Source organism: Chelonia mydas, chromosome 4 (assembly GCF_015237465.2).
Source record: "Chelonia mydas isolate rCheMyd1 chromosome 4, rCheMyd1.pri.v2, whole genome shotgun sequence".
Lineage (NCBI taxonomy): Eukaryota > Metazoa > Chordata > Testudines > Cheloniidae > Chelonia > Chelonia mydas.
Window position 1 is genome coordinate 108,962,177 of NC_057852.1, and position 17,854 is coordinate 108,980,030.

The 17,854-nt window shown below is 37.4% G+C and overlaps 1 protein-coding gene across 10 annotated transcripts in view; it reads right to left on the minus strand.

Annotated features, from left to right (window-relative positions):
- SLIT2 (slit guidance ligand 2) overlaps positions 1-17,854 on the minus strand; it is a 411,548-nt gene that overhangs the window by 29,985 nt on the left and 363,709 nt on the right. For 6 of the 10 annotated variants that reach the window (XM_043544596.1, XM_037897998.2, XM_043544589.1 and 3 more), the window contains 4 exons: positions 15,521-15,547; positions 2,967-3,060; positions 389-526; positions 54-294 (listed from right to left, as the gene is read on the minus strand). In XM_043544596.1, coding sequence (XP_043400531.1) covers positions 54-294; positions 389-526; positions 2,967-3,060; positions 15,521-15,547 — 500 coding nt within the window. The remainder of the gene's footprint in view (positions 1-53; positions 295-388; positions 527-2,966; positions 3,061-15,520; positions 15,548-17,854) is intronic. The other 4 variants (XM_043544595.1, XM_027832060.3, XM_043544594.1 and 1 more) reach the window with 1 other exon arrangement.

Consider the following 17,854-nt stretch of genomic DNA (forward strand, 5'->3'; position numbering starts at 1 on the left):
GAAGAAAATGACCATGACTCAAGATCAGTTCTTGCCAATGTATCTCTTCTTACCTGCAGAGTGATGTTGGTCTGAGGGTGGACCTTGCTTGAAGGAATTTGCAAGTAGGATTCTTTGTTCACAAAGTTTATGCTGACCAGCTTTTCGCATTTGTCACCCTGGTAACCTGACAAACACTGACATATCGGTTCATTTACTTTTATGATGCACTGAGCTCCATTCTGACACTCATAGTTATCACAAGGGCTGGTGCGAGGGAGAACCATTGGTGGTGAAAACTCACAAAAAAGGCCACTAAATACAAACACAAAAACCAGTATTTCAGACAAAATCACCCTGTGGTATGATAAAAATATAAACGTTTGTCCTGTCTTCAAGTCTCTCTCACCTGTAACCTTCTGGGCATATACATGTATACCCATTCACTGCATCAGTACACTGTGCTCCATTTTTACACTTGTTGTCTTGACAGTCATCATAGTCAATATTACAGTGTTCTCCTACATATCCAGGTGTGCAATCACATCTATTGAACAGGAAAGTATATTGGTTAGTACTATGCCTGTCTATAAAAACCATATACGTAAGAAAATGCCAGAGATGTAGTATTTTATTAACTGATTCTGAAGTGCAGCACTATTTAGAAAATCAATTTTTCGAGTCACATTTTAATACAATGCACTATTAAAATATAACTTTATATGGTGTTAAGAGCCTGTATATATTGATTCATTACATCAGAGATCTACAAACTGAGGGGCGCATCCCTTTAGAGGGCACAGAAGAATGTTCAAGGGGGCACCCAGCTCTGCGCCTGGCCCCAGTTCTGGCTGCTTGTCCCATGCCCCCGTCTGCCGGCCTCGGCTCTGATCCCAGTCCTGCCCCTGCCCCCAACTGCGGCCCCAGCCTTGGTCCCTTTACCCTTGTCCATGTTCCCCCACCCTGGAGCAGAGGCCCCGCTCACAGCTTTTTTTAAGTTCATTGTCCTTATTCTGCTGCTCTCACTCCTTCCTTTCCTTAGAATCATGAAATCTATCATTTCATGTTCACTTTCATCCAAATTGCCTTACACTTTCAGATTCATTACCAATTCCCCCTGTTGATCAGAATCAAGTCTAAAACAGCTTCCCTCCTGATTACTGCCTTCACTTTCTGAAACAAACAGTTGTTCCCAAGAACTTACTGGAAATGTTGTGTTTTGCCATATTACTTTTCCAATAGATATCTGGGTAGTTAAAGTCCCCCATTACTACCAGGTCTTATATTTTACCCTTTACATTGTGGTTACTGATTATCTGATATTATATCAAGTACATTTGGTGAAAATCTAAAAGGCCCTCATGAATCAGTCTGACCGTTCTCCTTGGAATATCTGAGTAATGTACATCAACTCAAAATAAGGAAATATGGTAAACTTAGTTGCTGGGAGTCAGAAAAATAGTCCAAGACTTATGTTCTTGTGCAGAATATTTTCTTTGTCAGTTATTAGACAACAATGAATGACGCAACATTGCATTTACACAGGCATGTTAGAGTGATCATAACTGTTTTTTTTAAATTTCTGCTAACAGAATTTAAAAGAACTAACTCTGTTGCCTATGAACCAAAGTGACTGCAGCATGGTTTTTTAAATTTTCTTTAACATAAGAAAATAAAAACGGACTTGAAGTGGTGTATTTTCAATACTGTATGCAGGGCTTTGACAATGCAAATATCATCATTAACGTTAATAGGAGTTCTTCAGTTAAAGCCTCACACATTAAGTTGAAGGAGTGCTCAGAATTATTTAGCTCACAGATCAATGGACAAGATTACAAATCCATACGTGCAATAACACAGCTGTCTAAAAGTTAACTATATGTTCTCTCTTTTTTCTTTTACGAAACACCTAACTACATCAGTCTTTGTGATCACCTCACTGATTCTGCATTCAGTCACACTTTTATGCCTACAACTTGTTTAGAAGTACTGAATTTAAATTTAAATGCCCATAACTCTTTAAATTAGGTCCATCAATATAAATTTATCCAAATCTCTCTTAAGTCTTTTATCTGACAAAAAGAAATGAGTAAATAAAGGAAAAAACGAGTATAAAGCACACTACCAAGTTAAAAAGCTGACTGAGATACATGCTCAAAGCTACTGAGTGTGTTATTTTCTGGTTTAAAATCTCAAAATGTAATATGCAAGTTTTACGTCCTATGTAACAAAGTACAAGAGGCAAAAATAGTTTTATTGATTGACCATATGAAAATGAATAAATGCATATAATATTGAACAATGTTCATCAAAATAACTCTTAATATTGTGATCCACTTTCAAATGATCAGCTCCACTGCACGTACATTTGAATATTTCCAAATAAAGTTTGGCTTTTTAAAATAACCTGTTATTTAAAATGTGCTAAGAATATCAATTTTAATGGCATAAGCTGATTTTGAACACTGTAAAATATGGAACATAAAACAGGTTGCTCATGAATGATTTCCTAAATCTACTAATCTAAAGTCCATTACAATACTTTTTAAGAGTGCATACTAATTAATGTTAATAAGGATGTCTTGTAATTAAAGCTTAGTCTTCCTGGTGATGAACTTCCTTATGTTATAATGGCTTCAATGTGTCTTACTAATAACCTGTCTTGTAATTACTACTACTACTACTACAAAGCAGTACAATAATCCCCCTTTAATTTAACTTAATTATTCTCTTCACAGTCCAACTTTCCAAAAGGATTTTGTGTAGACGGTCACAGAGAATGAAACTCTCCATTCTTCACTGGTCCTATTTAATCCACACTTCTAAAAAACAGTTAATTCACTAGATACTTTTCTAGTTAATACATGGGTGTACATGAAAACAAATGGGTCAGGTTCTGCCATTGATATGTGATCCTGAAGGGGTGGAGTAGAATAAGAGAATGGTAGAAATAGTGTAGTTGAAATATGACAATATTTTATGCTTACTTGTATCCTTTGGGTGTCAGGATGCACTTTGAGTCATGTTGACAAGGGTTCAAGTCTTGGGCACAGAAATCTAGTTTCTCCTCACACAACTCACCTGCAACATAATATACACTGTCAGTTCAGGGGGAATACCACAATGCCCTGACAATGGCAATAGCAACACTTAATATAATCAGCCACTGTGATTTAAATTGTTAATATTGAAAAATTCTATACTTTATAATATGTAAGCAATTGATATATTCTGATTTTTCCTGATATCCTTCAGGAAACAGCTTCTCCAGACCAGTCTCTCCCATTCAGCCAACAGTATAAATGCAATTTCTTGCACTTATAATTAGGGCTGTCAAGCAATTAAAAAAATTAATTGCGATTAATCGCGCTGTTAAACAATAAGAGAATAACATCTATTTAAACATTTTTGGATGCTTTCCACTTTTTCAAATATATTGGTTTCAATTACAACACAGAATACAAAGTGTACAGTGCTCACTTTATATTTATTTTTGATTACAAGTATTTGCACTGTAAAAAAACCAAGAAATAGTATTTTTCAATTCACCTAATACAAGTACTGGAGTGCAATCTCTTTATCATGAAAGTTGAACTTACAAATGTAGAATTATGTACAAAAAACTGCACTAAAAAATAAAACAATGTAGAATTTTAGAGCCTGCAAGACTACTCAGCTTACTTCTTGTTCAGCCAATCACTCAGACGAACAAGTTTGTTTACATTTGCAGGAGATAATGTTGCCCACTTCTTGTTTACAATGTCAGGTGACAGTGAGAACAGGCTTTCTTCTCATGGCTGTCTTACAGACGACGTTGCAAGATATTTATGTGCCAGATGTGTTAAAGATTCATATGACCTTTCATGCTTCAACCACCATTCCAGAAGACATGCATGCATGCTGACGATGGGTTCTGCTTGATAACAATCCAAAGGAGTGCGGACCAATGCATGTTTATTTTCATTATCTGAGTCAGATGCCACCAGCAGAAAGCTGATTTTCTTTTTTGGTGATTTGGGTTCTGTAATTTCTGCATTGGAGTGTTGCTCTTTTAAGACTTCTGAAAGCATGCACCACAGCTTGTCTCTCAGATTTTGGAAGGCACTTCAGATTCTTAAACCTTGGGTTGAGTGCTGTAGCTATGTTTAGAAATCTCATATTGGTACCTTCTTTGTGTTCTGTGAAATCTGCAGTGAAGGGGTTCTTAAAATGAACAACATGTGCTGGATCATCATCCAAGACTGCTATAACATGAAATAAAAGGCAGAATGGCAGGGGACATACAATTCTCCCCCAAGGAGTTCAGTCACAAATTTAACACATTTTTTTTTTGAACGAGTGTCATCAGCATGGAAGCATTCCTCTGGAATGGTGGCCGAAGCATGAAGGGGCATATAAGAAAGATTAGCATATCTGGCACGTAAATACCTTGCAGTGCCGGCTACAAAAGTGCCATGCCAATGTCTGTTCTCACTTTCTGGTGACATTGTAAATACGGAGAGGGTAGCTTTATCTCCTGTAAATGTAAACAAACTTATTTGTCTGAGCAACTGGCTGAACAAGAAGTAGGACTGAGTGGACTTGTAGGCTCTGAAGTTTTATGTTGTTTTGTTTTCGAGTTCAGTTATGTAACAAAAAAAATCTCCATGTGTAAGTTGCACTTTCACGACAAAGACATTGCACTACTGAACTTGTATGATGTGAATTGAAAAATATGATTTCTTTTGTTTATCATTTTTATAGTGAAAATATTTATAATAAAAATAATATACTTTGATTTCAATTACAACACAGAATACAATGTATATGAAAATGTAGAAAAATATCCAAAATATTTAATATTGGTATTCTATTGTTTAACAGTGCAATTAAAACTATGATGAATCATGATTAATTTTTTTAATTGCAATTAATTTTTTTAAGTTTATTGCATGAGTTAACTGCAATTGACAGCCCTACTTAAAATATTTTGCACTTTAAAGTAATTATCTACCCATGGAGACTAGGAACACACTACTACCTCTATTTTCTCTCACTGATACAAACAGGCCATCAGCATTCTTTTCCCCCCCATTCAACATAAGCAAACTACACATAGTGATAGTACATATATATGCATATATAATTAATGGGCATATTGTGCTCAAGGATTCACAAGTCAAGTGGTCCCGTAGATTCCAAGGATTACCCCTCTTGGCATTTGCTCCAGTTAGCAATGGAAGTAGAGTGAGCAGAAGAGAAGCAACACTGGTTACTGAAGGAAGAAAAGGTAGAAGACTGGGGGTCCCAACACTCATCCTCACCACTGAAGTGGCCCTTTGCTGTGAGGAAGCAGGAAAGCTGCCATGCAACTGCTTCGACACCACACTCACCCATCAGTGCTTACTGTCTGTTTCCTACAGTGGCTCCATGCAACTGCCACCGTACATAGGGAAGTAGTACCCAATGGCTTCAGCCTCTTTCCCCAATTATTAGAGGACATAAAAATTGATGCAGAAGGACAAAGCCAGAAGGTCAAAGAAGGAGACATGAGGTGAGCAGAGGGACAGTACCATTTGGGACTTTTCCCCCCCAAAGGGTGAGAGAGTTGGGGAAGGGAGAAAGATGAGAGATGCTAGTGTGGGTTAGAATATACTTTTTGGAAGATTGGTATGGGAAAAGAAGTGTGTGTGTGTGTGTAAATCCAAATACTGTTGTGCCCTTGATATATCTGATAAAAAAGCAGCTAATTCACATAGTTAATCATTCACTTATTCCTCCTTATAATAATGTGAAACAATCTACAATAATGTTTACAATAAAGATTTTATTTTGTGACCACTTTACAGTAACCACCAGAGAAGCCTTGTTTCTTTATTCAGCATAGTACTTACTATCATATCTTTTTATGTGGTCAAGGAGTGGGTAATGTTTTGCTGAGCATGTGCCACACTTATAGAACACTGTGTTTTAGATCTGTCTCTATAAATACTCAAGGCAAGGGATGACATTTTCCAGGCAGCCAGGGGGTTTAGACATATATTCTATTAAGAAACATGGAAGAGGTATAAATGCCTGTGACCATAATCTTTGGCATCTCCAGTCTGACTGGAAGGGGTGAATATGAAGGGATACAAGCTGAGTGAGTTTCTGAGGTTATACACAGTAACCATTCTTCTTCCCTTCCTATGCTTCTCCAACACATGAGATAGACTTCTAAGCAAGATAATGGAGTGGCTGATACAGGATTTGATTAATGAAGTATTAAAAGGATGGTAGCGTGATTAATGCCAATCAACATAGCTTTATGGAAAATAGAGTCTATCAAACTAACTTGATATCTTTTTTTGACGAGATTACAGGTTTGGTTGTTAAAGGCACTAGTACTGATGTAATATACTTAGAGACTTCTGTAAGGTGTTTGACTTGGTACTGTACAACATTCTGATTAAAACAACTTGAATGATATAAAATTAACATGGCACACATTAAATGGGTGTTTCTCCAGTGGGGTACCACGGTGATCTATTCTTGGCCCTATGCCAAATACCCTTTTTTTTAATCAATGACCTGGGAGAAAACATAAAATCATCACTGAAAAAGTTTGCAGATGACACAAAAATAACGACTAGGACAGATCGCTGACTCAGGGGAATCTCGATCTCTTGGTAAACTTGGTGCAAGCAAACACTACACATTTCAGTATGGCTAAGTGTATACATCTAGTAAAAACGAATGTAGGCCATACTAGCAGGATGGGGGATTCTGTCATGGGAAGCAGTGATTTGGAAAAAGATTTGGGAGTTGTGGCGGATAATTGGCTGAACATGAGCTCCCTACGTGACTGTATGGCCAAAAGAGCAAATGCTATCCTCTGATGCATAAGTGGAAGAATCTTGAGGAGAAGTAGAGTGGTTACTTTACCTCTGTATTTGGCACTAACATGTCTGCTGCTAGAATACTGTGTCTAGTTCTGGTGCCCACAATTCAAGAAGGATGCTGATAAAGTGGAGAGGGTTCAGAGAAGAGCCATGAGAATGATTAAAGGATTAGAAAGCCTTACAGTGAAAGACGCAAAGAGCTCAATCTATTTAGATTAACAAAGAGAAGGCTAAGGAGTGACATGGTTACAGTCTATAAGTTCATACATGGGAAACAAATATTTAATAATGGGCTCTTCAATCTACCGATATAGAAAAATATAATACAAGCTGGAAGTTGAAGCTAGATAAATTCAAACGGGAAATAAGGTGTAAATATTTATGTTTGTGCTGTTCTAAAGAAAATATGTCTGAAACATACATGTCTAAAAGGTGGAAAGAAATGGGCACAACACGCTGTTCACAAGCACTAGAGGTGAAGTCAAAACAACCTGTAAAGTATTTTTCAGCCATCTGTTGTAGAAGAGCTTGTTTTTTCAATTCCATGGCAAACGTTAACTTAATCTACAGTCCAGTCCCAAAGTGGGGTGTTAGTATGCACCCTGGAGATCTGGACTTGCAGCTGAGAAAATTCACACAAATAATATTCAACATATAGCAATGCAGATCCAGACCTGGCCATCAGAAAATCCATACCAAAGTTTTCCAAGGGGGTTTGGTAGCACACTATCAATCTATTAAGACATATTTCCTGTAGAGCTGCACTGTCTTAATGACACAGACTGCCAATTTCATAAAGCCATGTCAAAGTGTACATGAATTAATTATACAAGTCCATGATCTCCTGATAAATGCTGCTCAGTGGTTCTCAGGGAAATTGCCAATAATAATATTATTTAATCAATATTTACGGGCAACTGAAGAAAGTTCAGACACAAGCCACTAGGGCTGACTAACCCACAGGACTTGAATTCTGTTCTCAAAGCCTCTTGTCTTGTCTGCCTAAAAAAGAATCCCACAACAATATCAAATACTGACCCTTCACTCCTGAAGGACTGGTATTCAAATAAATAAACGGTTAAGAGGGAGTAATTCTTCACACACATACAATCAACAGAACTCACTGATGAACTCACTGATGCAGAAATTACATAGGCAAATAATTTTAAAGGGTGAAATACATCTTGGTGGAGAATCTAAGAGAATTCTAACTCCCATGATCATAAACTGAAACCAGCAAAAAACCTGTTTTATTTATCTAATTTATGTGTGTTCTATAGGCTAGAAACATTTTTAAATGAAAACTTTTTTTTACTTCTGGAGCACAATTCTTCACTAAATTATATGACTGTGGAATCGCATAATATATTATGTCCTTATCTTGAGTGATATTAAGAGGTCCCTGCAGAATGCTAGTGAAATGCTTGTGAATGCTATTCACAAGACTCAGACACAAACCTCCTATAAATGCCCCCCACTTGGATTTTCTTCTTACTTACGCACCAGAGAGGCCTTCAGAAACTTTCAGTATCAGGCACTATGTGCCTAATGAGGTAAGAAGGCAATCCCTGCTCCAGAATATCAGGGGACTTTCTAGCTCCCAAGAGTCAATAAGTAACTTGACAAAATTTGGAATCCTACAGACTCTACAAAGGACCCTTAGAAATAATTCAGTATTGAAAACCCATAATACCTAGAAAAATCCTCTCTAATTGACATTGATATGACATGGACAATAATCTCCATCATCACTAAAACGACGAGGAGTCTGGTGGCACCTTAAAGACTAACAGATTTATTTCGGCATAAGCTTTCATGGGTAAAAACCCCCACTTCTTTAAACATGTATTGCTTGTTCCACTGGTCAGAGATTGTGCCAAAGGCTGCATTATTACTGTCATATTATCACTGGTCCTGACATTTTAAATTGCCTGGGGCACTGCCAAATGTGGCAGACCTCTCTGTGGAACAGGAGTTTAACACTGTGCAATTCTCCTAATGCTCTAGATCTGGATGTGGAGGGTGTACCGAAGTAGAGGGGGCATGGCCGGAGTACACTGCACTCTAGTAACTGTCTGCTGGAAAGCGGCTCCAGCTCATGGATAAGGGAGTTTAAAGCCCAATCCTCTAGCTGTGGCCAGTGGATACTGGGTACAGTTGAAGGCTGAGGACAAAAGTTCAAAATTGAAACTCAGCTGCAAACAGAGTTTTGTATTGTTTCACTTGAAAATATAAGATCAATCCAACTTTGCTAGAATCTGGGCCTACAGTTGCCAAATGGTCTGAAAACATCAGCAACCACTTCTGAGGACCTGGTAAGAGTTTGATTTTTTATGGAAGCTTTGTACAATATATAGACAGTGCAGTCTAAGGTCTGACTGGGATATGAACCTATTGTCCAACTAAAAGGTCTTCTGACTCTTGTTGACTTGAAGGGTTACTACATAATATGTTCTGGGAGTATGAAAGGAAGGAAAATATCCCCTTACATTTTTGCAAATTTTTATTTCAAAAACCCAATGAGGGAAATGACCAATATTGTGAAGTAAATCAAGAAGTCAGTCCAGACAGAAATATTTAGCTCAAACAGTACATTAATAGGTAATCTAAGAAGGGAAATATTGCACTACAGCAAGGATATGGGAAATCCTGTGGCCAATGTGATGAAGAAAGAACATAAAGAACCATATGAACAAAGGCAAGGTTTTAAGTAAATATGATCTATTTGATCAAAACAACCATGGATACTCTGAAAGATTTACAGACAAGAGAAGCAAATTAGGAACAAAGTTTTCGAAGAAGCTTCAGATTAGCCTCCAAAATTTGAACTCCCGAAATGTTATTTTTGCATCTACATATATACCAGAGAAAAAACATAAAAATAAATAAATAAGAGATAAAATGCATAACTGCCCATCTAAGTATTTGCATAAGCACAGTTGTAGGCACCCAAAATATAAACTAATATAAAAAAACCCTAAAAATTAAATAAAAAAACTTGTAGTTAGTGAAGAATAAGCATGAAAAACAGCACTTTTTTAGATGCACTGATTTGAAGAACACTTCTGAAAAGTTGTTCCTAAAAGAGTAAATAGAGGGACAAAGAGTGAAGTTCTAAAATCATGAGTTCTCCAGAATTTAATCAGTATGGACAAGATGCAAGGGAGAAAATTAATTTTAAAAAAATTAAGAGATAGTGACAAAAGTGAAATACCTATGAAAAGAAATGGCAGATTGTGCTTTTTGTCTTTATTCAGAAGGAAAACGTTGGAAAGCCACCTAAATCAGAAATTGTAGCTCCAGTTTTTTACTTCAGGTAAGAAAAATGGTTGTGATACTACTGTGCATCTTTAAGTTCAACAAAGTTTCACATCAATGTTACATGTGTACAGTCATCCACTCATTCACCCATTTAGTAAAATGATAACTGTGGCTTTCATAAGTTCCCTGCCAAGTGATCAGAGTCTTAAAGACTAGAAAATTGCTATAAAACAATTGTATTTTCTAAATAATTTAGAAGATCAAGCAATGACAGATTAATTAGTTTAAATAGTTGTGCGGAAAATATCAAAAACAATTCTATAAAATAATTCCACAGTTTAATTTCTAAAGCTTAAAACAGTAGCAATATAATAAATAATAAGGAACAATACAATCAGGTTCAAAGGGATTTAGATCATTATTATTGTTATTTTGGATAACTGGATATGTAAATTGTATGTATAAATGACTACATTATTTACAGAGGAGTTGGGAGGCGGTGTAACAGAAAATGAAATTATAAATGAAATAACTTGACAAAGTACCAACCAAGAAAATTATCTGAAGGTATTACAGAAATATTCTTAAACCATCAGCACTGCAGCAAAGGACTGAATCAAAATAAGAAAAAATAGTAGTCAATTTTAATCACCATAACGAAGCATACAGTGTTCCAAAGCAATATACCAAGTGTACAGGGCAGGCTTAATTGAAGTTAAAGTAGTTACTGGATGGAGAGTGTGTGTGTGTGTGCGCACGCGCACGCGCTACGCCACCATAAATTGTAAGTCTATTTCTGCAGTGTTTTAACTTTCCATGAAAGTTATACAGTTTTTCCTCCTCATGTTTTTGACTGAAGTCACTAGTTATTAACTACATCTGATTCATACAACAGATTGTTGTAGAGAATGTTAGTTCTAGTTAAACTATATGGAGTTAAAGTGGAAGGTTGAGAGTTTGACAAACTACACAATCTAAGGTTTCAGAGTAGCAGCCGTGTTAGTCTGTATCCGTAAAAAGAAAAGGAGGACTTGTGGCACCTTCGAGACGAACAAATTTATTAGAGCATAAGCTTTCGTGAGCTACAGCTCACTTCATCGGATGCATACAGTGGAAAATATAGTGGGGAGATTTTATATACACAGAGAACATGAAACAATGGGTGTTACCATACAGACTGTAACAAGAGTGATCAGGAATTATTACCAGCAGGAGAGCGGGGGGGGGAACCTTTTGTAGCGATAATCAAGGTGGGCCATTTCCAGCAGTTGACAAGAACAGCAGGAGGGGAAATAAACAAGGGGAAATAGTTTTACTTTGTGTAATGACACATCCACTCCCAGTCTTTATTCAAGCCTAAGTTAATTGTATCCGGTTTGCAAATTAATTCCAATTCAGCAGTCTCTCGTTGGAGTCTGTTTTTGAAGTTTTTTTGTTGAAGAATTGCCACTTTTAGGTCTGTAATCGAGTGACCAAAGAGACTGAAGTGTTCTCCGACTGGTTTTTGAGTGTTATGATTCTTGATGTCTGATAGTGTCCATTTATTCTTTTACGTAGAGACTGTCCAGTTTGGCCAATGTACATGGCAGAGGGGCATTGCTGGTACATAATGGCATATATCACATTGGTAGATGTGCAGGTGAAGGAGCCTCTGATAGTATGGCTGATGTGATTAGGCCCTATGATGGTGTTCCCTGAATAGATATGTGGACACAGTCGGCAGTGGGCTTTGTTGCAAGGACAGGTTCCTGGGTTAGGGTTTTTGTTGTGTGGTGTGTGGTTGCTGGTGAGTATTTGCTTGAGATTGGGGGGCTGTCTGTAAGTGAGGACTGGCCTGTCTCCCAAGATCTGTGAGAGTGATGGGTCATCCTTCAGGATAGGTTGTAGATCCTTGATGATGAGAGGTTTTTAGTTGGGGGCTGAAGGTGATGGCTAGTGGCGTTCTGTTATTTTCTTTGTTGGGCCTGTCCTGTAGTAGGTAACTTCTGGGTACGCTTCTGGCTCTGTCAGTCTGTTTCTTCACTTCAGCAGGGTAGAAGCCCTCTACACCAACATTCCACACAAAGATGGACTACAAGCCGTCAGGAACAGTATCCCAGTTAATGTCATGGCAAACTTGGTGGCTGACAGCTCACCTTTCCTGATCACTCTTGTTACAGTCTGTACGGTAACACCCATTGTTTCATGTTCTCTGTGTATATAAAATCTCCCCACTATATTTTCCACTGTATGCATCCGATGAAGTGAGCTGTAGCTCACAAAAGCTTATGCTCTAATAAATTTGTTCATCTCTAAAGTGCCACAAGTACTCCTTTTCTTTTTACACAATCTAAGTACTGTATCATCTCAAACTATTAAAGTACTTGGCATATGAATGGGAAAATATAGTGTAATCTAAATGAAATTGTAACCACCATGCCAATTAAAACAAAAGAACAAAGTTTTAAGTTGTTTTAACTAACATTAAAGAACAAAATTCTCAGTGGCATTAGGAAGCAGATTTCAACTCAGAGTATTAAAGTCCCATTGCAAACCACTGAAAATCAGACTGTCAAAATTATTTTAAATATAACTTCTGGCTCTGCTTCACCTCTGCATTATTCCAATTTTATGCCAGTGGAATTCCATTCATTTACATCCCATGCTAGTGGATCCCCAATGCAAGACTGAGACCTTACTTATTATGCTGTTTAATGTGATAATAACAATAAAGCAATAATAGGTATTGTGCAATAAGTATTTTAAAAACAATATAACATCATGCAGAAAAATAGTGAATTATGGCCTGAAGATACCAAACAGTACTCCTGGGAGTAGTCCCACTGAAGTCAATGAATCTAATCACGTTATCAAGGATTGTGTACATTCTCAGGATTCGGCTTTTAATCATGAGTGGAAATGTATCATAACTACTGGAATGATCACAGTGCTCTAATAATAATTTACAATCGCTTGAGATAAACTAGTTACATTAAATGCAATATTTTATTAGGAACAACCCAGGGTGAGAGTACTAAAAGCATTTCTCTTTGAACTCTCATAAGTCACAATACCAAGGCCTTGATTCAGCAGGGTACTTAGGCACATGACTTAAATGGTGCCCAAGTGCATTAAATGCATTTACGTTTTTACTCATTAGCCACTAGGGCTGTGTAAATACTGTATTTTTGGAAATGTTTAAATCAGGTTATATAATTGGTTGGTGTAGTACTTCATTAAACTGAGTTAATAGTTGATTTCTATTATTCCTCTTTTTCTAACCGAATTAACAATTAAGACATAAAGGCCTCTGCAATAAACAGACTTTTACTGCTAGTAATTTATGATCAGCTAAATGCAATTTCATATATACTAATAAACTAACTAGCATAAAATGTGCATCACATTTCTGTACACCTGCTTAATTTTGACTTTTGAATCCTAGTTTACCCCCCCTGAGCTTTTTAATAATTTGATTGTGTGGGTTACAGTAATTACAATATATTATGTTTTTCACTTGTTTCACACATATCCAATAACTACCACCTTTTTTCGGATTATGTTTTCTCTTTTTAATCTCCTATAAAACAGGTATTTCAATGAGTAGACATAAGTATACAAGGGGGATACCCATTCAAGCTTGAATTGGGAAGCCTGTGTGCACAGTAGCACAGCTACAGTTTATACTCCATTTTAAACAATGTTCTTCATGGACACAAAAAATTCACATTTTGATATTTTTAAAGTTCTGAAAGAAAATTCAGATAATTTATACTTTATACTGCAAGAATTCAGTGAGTGTGACAAAAGTACTTTGCACACTTATAAAACAAATTTCATTTTAAAAATTACATGGTAATTTAGTTCAGTAGTCAGTGCAGTTTGGTTTTGGTTTGGTTTTTCAGTGCGGTTTGGTTTCACCATTAAAAATAAGATGATGGATTTATTTTTAAATAGTGGTGTTGTGTTTGAATGGTAGCTAGCTTTCCTAATGATATGCACACTAATAGTCATAATAAAATAAACCAATTGTACACCAGCCTGGCAGGGTGGTCACAGAGCAATGAGCTACCATATGAGGGTGGGAGTTTAGGATGGGTGGGCAGGGGACTGGGGTGCAGGAGGGGGGCAGGCTCTGGGTGGCATTTACCTCAAGCAGCGGCATGTCCCCACTCCGGCTCCTATGAGGAGGTGCGGCCAGGCAGCTCTGCACACTGCCCTGTCCGCAGATGCCGCCCCTGAAGCTCCCATTGGCTGCAGTTCCTGGCCAATGGGAGCTGTGGGGGTGGTGCTTGGGGCAGGGGCAGTGTGTGGAGCCCCCTAACTGTCCCTATGCACAGGAGCCAGAGGGGGGAACATGCCACTGCTTCTGGGAGCCACGCAGAGTGGGGCAAGCCCAAGACCCAGCTCCCCAGTGGGAGCTAGAGGGCCAGATTAAAACATCTGGAGGAACAGATGCAGCCTCCGGGCTGTAGTATGCCCACTCCTGGTTCAGGATCTGAGTGTGGTTCTGAGTAGCAAACAGAACCCTCAGGAGTATCTTATGTTGTATTTCAATGATCCATTCCCACCCATTCAAAGAATGGCACTAACAAACTCAGTCCACCCTTCACCTCTCTATAGGAGGATTTTCTGTGATGGGGCAGATTGTTTGGGGGAAGAGATGGAAAGAGGACAGGAAATGAGGAGGAGGAAAAACAGGCATATCCTTCAGCTACTTAAAATTAATCATGAAATACCAGTGCTAAGAACTGATGTAATTCAAAATGATTGATCAGAATCTCTGCCATTACTGGGTTAAATCAACCTTGTGTTTTAGTGACATTAATGTTTTGACAGAAACCCAAAACAAGGTTACTCAAAATTAAGGCTCCATATATCTCTATTAACTTTCTCTGTTGCACAGCCTCTTATCACTGTGTGATTTTTTAGGTGCAGTATATGGTGTAACACTTGGTCACTACAATGATAAACAGGAGGAGATCACAACCTAATGTCTAGCAGGACAATTCATATAAGAAAATTAAATGGGTATTTTAGAATCTAGAAAGCATTAGAACTGAACCAAAGTATGTGTTACTTGGGTTGGGTGCAAGCTTTATTAGGAGACCATCTCTGTAAAGCAAGCCATTTTTATTGGTCACCAGTGAGGATGCATAAGGTAAGTTTTAGTATATTTTAAAAAGAATGTATACAGCGTTAATGGTCTGTTTTTGTATCACTGTCTTCCGTGCAAGAGCTGTATTTTTACCTTTAATAGCATTCATTTGACATGTATGGACAAACAGTAAAATGCCCGATCTGAGGATTTAGGGTAAGCTTGCTAAATGTTAACTATATCATTTCTCTGATCACGTGCATACACTTAAATCCATGCACCTTTAAAGAAAAGAAAAGCAAGAAACCAAGGTAAGTGAAAATAGGCTTAAAAGACAACTGACCTTTTTCCACTTCATTCAGATTAGCAGCTTGCAGTGACAAAGACAGAAGAGACAAGAGACTTTTTACATTGTAATACAACAGCACATTAAGCTAATGCACAACTATAGCAGCAGAGAGGTTTGCATAGCAAAGTGAAGCAAGCTTCAAATTTTTACCTACAGCAGAACAAAACAAACAAGAAAAGTAAGAAGTATGTGCTACTGCTGGCATAGAAAGAGTTGCACTGCTAGACCAAGGAGATATGTGTTCTAATGACATGGTAATGAACAAGAGAAATGATCCATTTTAATTTCTAGTATGTACATGTAATGACCTGACATTCATTAGATTTGAGGATAAAAAATGAGATGATAATTAAGACAGCAAGGCAAAGTTAAAGAGTGCAGGACATAATGTGAGCAACTTTACACGTTATTCATCAGCAACTCCAGGTCTCTTCTGATCCTGTGTGCTTACTGTGGGTTTCATAGTTACATTCTGTGACATCTTACGAATGTTTACAGTCCAACACACATACCATACTTGTCTTTGACACTGTGATGACAGTGTTAACTGCAAAGCACAATCTTAACTTGGCAGATATGGAATTATGACTATTAAGAAAGCCACAAGCCACATTTTTCAATTCTGTGACAACTGTTAGACAACAATTTTCAAAATGTGGCAGGAGACATGCACACATTGACAGGTTTTGAGATAGAATACCCTTCACAGTATTTTGAAAGTTTACCTATACAGGAAACTACTGTTTCAGAGATAATCTTGAGATCCTATCATGCCTACCATCCCAAAAAATGAACTCAAGCATGAACAATTTACATTTTAGATTGCCAAATTCCGAACATTTTCCTTATCCTGTGTAGAAATATTAAACTGCATTTACAGACAGCCATTCACTTAAAAAATATTCTGGCATGGTGCAAGTCCACATTCAGTTGCCATGCACCATGAAATCTTCAACACGGACAGATCCAAGAATTAATAGAACAGATCAAGAACCACAAGAATCTAATTGGAAAAATATAATCCAAACTACTAATTAAGTCTTAGAGAAGAAAGGAATTAAGCTTTAAAAAAGTGGTGTAAATCAGTGTAACTCCACTGAAGTCAACGGTGATCTAGGGCATATTACACCAGTTGAAGATCTGGCCCTAGATTCCTGTAACTGTTCACTTCAATTGATTTTACGGCTAGTTCTGATTAATGGAACACTATCAAAATATTTTTAAGAAATATATTTTTCTGTGTTAATGATGGTTTAGATGACTAAAATACAAATAATGTGAACGAAATGATGTTCACTTGTCACTGTTTATACTCTGGTTATCTATGGCATTTTACCCAGTGAGGACAAATAAAACCAGATTAGTCAGTTTCACTTTTATTTATAGTCAATTTCAATTTTCAGTTCTCACACATTAGAAGAATGCTGGAAGGCCTGAGTTGCAAACACTGCTGAGAAATATTTTAAATACACCTGAAACATTGTTAATAGTTTTTTTTCCCTTTAAAAGAAAATTACGATACTGTTTCTATTAAGCAAGCAGTATCTCCCACAATTCTAATTCTGGACATCTGGGCTGGTCTCCTCTCTCTGCAACTTCACAGAGGTGAACCAGTCTCTGGCCAGGCCTTCTCTGCTTCCACTTGCCACCAGATGAGTTATTCCCAAACTATGAAATCTGCATAGCCTCATTATTGACAAATATTCCAGAGATAATGAAACAACTATGTACATTAGATCAGCAAGGATTGTCCTACAGTAATGATTCTACTTAACGGCTGACCCTTGGCTCATGAGCCATCTAGGGTGCATAGAATTCTGCTTGCAGAAAGGAAATTATTGGTAAGAAAATTTCCATTCTGCAGCCCAGCATCTCCCACAATTCTGGATGTCTGGAGAGTAGCGAGCAGTGATCAGATGTAGGGAGGGTTATGAAAGAAGAGGTTGGTAGAAAAGAAGTACCCACCTTTTTGTGAGCTCACTCAAAGGTCCATATTATTCTAGACCACCATCTGCAGACCCTTCTGATAGAAAATCCACCTTGTAGCGCTTAATGAAGATATTAGCTATAGACCAAGTGGTCGCTTTGCTAATTTCCAGAGTGGATGCACTTGCTCATTCCGCCATGAGGTTGCTAAGGATCTCGTGGATTGTGCCTTGATGCCTTCTGGTATAGGAAACACTGATGATGTATAACAATCCACAATACATAATCTAATCCGCCAAATGATGGAGCACTTGAAAACTCTAAGTCCCTGGCATTTTGTGTGCAAGGACACGGATTCTATATGTTTGAGATAGACTTTCAAGGCTCTTCTGATATCTAAGC